We start from the raw sequence: 5,000 nt of genomic DNA, 5'->3' as shown, positions 1-5,000 counted from the left end.
ATGAGGGTGTTGTGGTACCGACTGCGTTATATGGGGCTGAAACATGGAATATGGGTGTAGCAGAGAGGAAAAGTTTGAATGTAATGGAGATGAGATGTCTGAGGAGTATGTGAGGAGTGACGCGTATGGATCGAGTGCGAAATGATGAAGTGCGAAGGAGAACTGGAGTTGTTCGGGAGATGGCTGGTAGAGTTGAGCAGAGGGTGTTGCAATGGTTTGGGCATATGGAGAGAATGGATAATGAGCAATTGGTGAAAAAGATAACTAGATCTGATGTGAGAGGTGTAAGACTGAGAGGAAGACCACGAATAGGATGGATGGACAGTGTGAAGAGAGCGCTGGATGCGAGAGGGATGTCTGTTGAGCAAGGAAGAGTGGCTGTGCGTGACAGAAATAAATGGAGAGAAATTGTGAATGAATAAGTGATGACGCAGCCCTGAGGGGATATTCTCCCGCATTTGGTCTGATCAGCTAGTCAGGTCAGGTGCGGGTAAGGGGGTGGGTCTGTTATGATGTGGCAGGGGTAAACCAGTTCTGCTGTCGGGCCCTGCTGTGGATGTCACTGCTTGCATTGCGCAGTTGACCCTTGTGCGGTGTGATGCGGTGAGGATCTGTCCGTTCTCCCCTTTGGGGCTAAGATGCGAATGAATGTGTTTGAATGGATGAGTAAATGGAGAGTGAGTCGTCCTGTCTCGGCTACCTCCCTTTCCTTGGGGGAAGCAGCCTAGGTATATAGATAGATAGAGATCTTCACTTGCTCTAATTCCTCCCATTTTCTCTTGCTCTAATTCCTCCCATCTTCTCTTGCTCTAATTCCTCCTATCTTCTCTTGCTCTAATTCCTCCTATCTTCTCTTACTCTAATTCCTCCTATCTTCTCTTACTCTAATTCCTCCATCTTCTCTTGCTCTAATTCCTCCATCTTCTCTTGCTCTAATTCCTCCATCTTCTCTTGCTCTAATTCCTCCATCGTCTCTTGCTCTAATTCCTCCCTTCTCTTGTTCTAATTCTTCTTATCATCTCTTGCTCTAATTCCTCCTATCTTATCTTGCTCTAATTCCTCCCATCTTCTCTTGCCCTAATTTCTCTTATCTTCTCTTGCTTTAATTCCTCTTATCATCTCTTGCTCTAATTCCTCCCATCTTCTCTTGCTCTAATTCCTCCATCTTCTCTTGCTCTAATTCCTCCTCCTTTCACTTGCTCTAATTCCTCCCATCTTCTCTTGCTCTAATTCCTCCTTTCTCTTGCTCTAATTCCTCCTTTTTTCTTGCTCTAATTCCTCCATCTTCTCTTGCTCTAATTCCTCCCATCTTCTCTTGCTCTAATTCCTCCCATCTTCTCTTGCTCTAATTCCTCCTATCTTCTCTTGCTCTAATTCCTCCTATCTTCTCTTGCTCTAATTCCTCCCATCTTCTCTTGCTCTAATTCCTCCCATCTTCTCTCACTCTAATTCCTTCCATCTTCTCTTGCTCTAATTCCTCCCATCTTCTCTTGCTCTAATTCCTCCCATCTTCTCTCACTCTAATTCCTTCCATCTTCTCTTGCTCTAATTCCTCCCATCTTCTCTTGCTCTAATTCCTCCCATCTTCTCTTGCTCTAATTCCTTCCATCTTCTCTTGCTCTAATTCCTCCCATCTTCTCTTGCTCTAATTCCTCCCATCTTCTATTGCTCTAATTCCTCCCATCCTCTCTTGCTTTCTCTTTTTATTCCAGACTCATTATCCTGCTCCATCTCCTTTATTTACATCAGTTATCATTTATTCATTCTTGCCTTGTGTCTGTGAATAAAGAAGCTTATCGTAAATTTATTGTTTATTGTCATCTCATTCTCCCTCTCCTTCTCCATTATTCCTTCCTCATTTGTGCCACACCCATTCCCTCTCTCTCTCTCTCTCTCTCTCTCGTTTTTTCATTGCATCTGTATCATCTTAATCAGCTTTCTTTACTGCTTGCCGTCCTTTTATTGCCGTTGTTATTTATTACCCGTCCCTACCCTGGAGGGGCTCGGGGACGGGTCTTGTTTTCACTTGGTTTGTCTGTCTGTCTGTCTGTTTGTTAACAACTTTACGCGAAAACTACTGGTGCAATTTTGACTATAATTACAGGGATGATGGGCTGTGACCTTCTCATCACCTGATTAATTTTATGGCCAAATTGGGCAAATGCCCAGGCTGTAGGCAAAAAAAAAAAAAAAAAAAAAAAAACTTTTTTCGCCATAACTCCATTCAAATTCGTCATATCGACATGACACCCAAACCTAAAGGTGCATCTTTCAAATCTGTATCCTATAACATGCCTTATTACATCAGGGGGTCATCCCCCAGTCAGCGGTAGGGGGGTCAATGTCAGGTGGGTCAGGCTTAAAATTTCAAGTGGGCATAAAATCGTCAATTTTCACCCGATTTACTTCAAACTTGATATGTGACATCTTTGACTAGATATCCTGTTGTGTTTATACGTCAGCACTAAAATGACTGCCGGGGATAGGTTTGCTGTGCCTTGGCAGCACTTAATGTTGCCTCTTTACTAATTACTTATTGCCCGCTTTACTTATTGCCCTTTGTACTTATTGCCCTCTTTATTGCCCACTTTATTTATTGCCATTTTTCTTCTTTTTTCCAGGGAAAATGTTAAGACAGTGGCGTGGGGACGAGGCATGAAAGGAAAGCCAGACAACTCAGCCTTAGATTAAAGGAAAGGAAAGGATAAGGAGGAAGGAGAGGCGGGGGAGGAGGAGGAGGAGGAGGAAGAGGAAACAAGGAAAAGTAGAGGAGGTTTGAAAGTGAGAGGGAAAACTGAAATAAAAGTCCTGAAGATCCGGTAGTTGTATTGAGAAAGTGTTGTCGCCACTGGCTTTCTATCTAAGGTACGGAAATAGAAAAAAAAAAAAAAAAAAAAAAGCAGACTTCTTGATGCAGGACCAATGACGGAGAAATTTGAGTGAAAGAGAAAAAGTGAAAGATAGAATGAAGGAAGAGATAAATATTGAAATCAACTAAGGTTTTTGAGTTCACGTGGCGCTGTCCTCAGTGGCGTTGCTTTTTTTGTTTAATGCGAGGAAGAAGGAACCAAAGGCTGAGCCCGCGATAAACAGTTTAGGAGGGGGAGATGTGAGGGAGACTCCTTTGTGCTTCCTTTTCCAAAGTTGGTCCTTGAAATGCCCACCAGGTCAGTGCCAGGTCAAACAAGGTCAGCCTCAGGTCAACCAAGGTCGGCGTGAGGTCAACCAAGGTCTCTGAAAACCAGGTCGACCCACAGGAAGATCGAACTAGCGTGGTTGTCGATGGTGTGAGTCAGATAGCAGTCGTATTTAGATGCTGGAGTCAGATTTCAGTCGTATTTAAATGCTAGAGTCAGAGTTCAGTCGTATTTAAATGCTAGAGTCAGATTTCAATCGTATTTAAATGCTAGAGTCAGATTTCAGTCGTATTTCAATGCTAGAGTCAGAGTTCAGTCGTATTTAAATGCTAGAGTCAGATTTCAATCGTATTTAAATGCTAGAGTCAGATTTCAGTCGTATTTCAATGCTAGAGTCAGAGTTCAGTCGTATTTAAATGCTAGAGTCAGAGTTCAGTCGTATTTAAATGCCGGACAATTCTCTTTTTTTTTTTTTTATTGAAGGAAGAAAGAACCAAAGGCCAGGAGCCAGCAAGATTGTTCCCTCCAAGAAAAAATAAAAGCCAGGTAATAGAGCCATATTCAAGACCAGTCCACTTTGAGATGCCTGGACACACTGCGTTTGAAAGACTGGAGGTCATAGGCAGTGGGATATACAGGGTGAAGTGAACGATTGTAATAATAGTAAAATCCACTCATGGGACCCAGTCACGTAGATTAAAAGTGAACTAAGAGAAGCAGTATTCTGTCATAAATCAGTTACTTGGGTTTCAATGTTAATAGTAATATTTTTTTTTTTCATTCAAGAAAGAAGGAACCAAAGGCCAGGAGCCCGCAAACCTATCCTTCCAAGAAAAAAACAAAAACAGTACAAAAGAGAGCCAAATTCAAGATCCGTTCATTTCGAGATGCCTGGACACGCTGCGTTTGAAAGACTGGAGGCCATAGGCAGTGGGAAATACAGACGGTGAAGTGAACGATTGTAGTAATAGTAAAATCCACTCATGGGACCCAGTCACGTAGATTACAAGTGAAATAAGCAGTGTTCCATCACAAACCAGTTACTTGGATTTCATTGTTAATAGTAGTAGTTTTTTTTATGCAAGAAAGAAGGAACCAAAGGCCAGGAGCCAGCAAACCGTTCCTTCCAAGAAAAAACAAAAACAGTACAAATGAGAGCCAAATTCAAGATCCGTTCATTTCGAGATGCCTGGACACACCGCGTTTGAAAGACTAGAGATCATACGAAGTAGGAAATAAAGCCAGAGGGAGACAGTTCCAGAGTTGACCTGTTGCATAAGTGAAGGACTGGGAGTAACGGTTAACTCTTGCATTATTGCAGTAAAGCCCAAAGAAAAGATCCAGTCACTTAGAAGCTACATTAGGTGCATGCAGGGAAATTCATGAAGAAAAAAGTGTTTAGTGTATTCCTGATAGTACTGCAAGAACCCCACAGGAAATCCCAAGAAAAAATTAAAGAAAACTGGAAAAAATCTAGTCGCTTGGAACTTGGGTAAGGTAAATACAGGAAGTGCTGCTGAGACAGGAGGAAGAGTTACATGCATCCTGAGTGCTGTGAACCCCAGTAGAGAAATCCAGGCTAATGAAATATTGAAATGGATTGACGGTACAGGGAAAGGCAGCTCTGGAAGCTGAAGAAAGATTAATAATTAGACACCGGCTTTGAAGAGTGAATGACCAAAATGATGAAGAAGACAGGACGTTTGTTAGGGTGGACCTGACCGGGGCTAAACACACCATGACCTTCCTTGACACAGTAAGGAACAGCACGGAGGTCAGGCAAGGTCAGGGCATCTTAGGGGCACTGCTCCGCTCTGTTGGAGGAGTAGCTGCAGGAGGAGGGAGGCAGGAGGAAGTGAAGGA

The 5,000-nt window shown here is 42.7% G+C and overlaps 1 protein-coding gene across 1 annotated transcript in view; it reads left to right on the top strand.

Annotated features, from left to right (window-relative positions):
- The first annotated feature begins 4,875 nt into the window (after nt 1-4,875).
- The window catches only part of LOC145413167 (G-protein coupled receptor moody-like), a 24,947-nt gene continuing 24,822 nt past the window's right edge, over nt 4,876-5,000 (top strand). The window contains exon 1 of the mRNA XM_080282893.1: nt 4,876-4,921. Within this exon, the coding sequence (XP_080139019.1) occupies nt 4,876-4,921 (46 nt within the window). The remainder of the gene's footprint in view (nt 4,922-5,000) is intronic.

Source organism: Coenobita brevimanus, chromosome 95 (genome assembly GCF_032717465.1).
Source record: "Coenobita brevimanus isolate Jiangsu-jjx chromosome 95, ASM3271746v2, whole genome shotgun sequence".
Lineage (NCBI taxonomy): Eukaryota > Metazoa > Arthropoda > Malacostraca > Decapoda > Coenobitidae > Coenobita > Coenobita brevimanus.
This window is presented reverse-complemented; position numbering and strand designations above follow the sequence as displayed.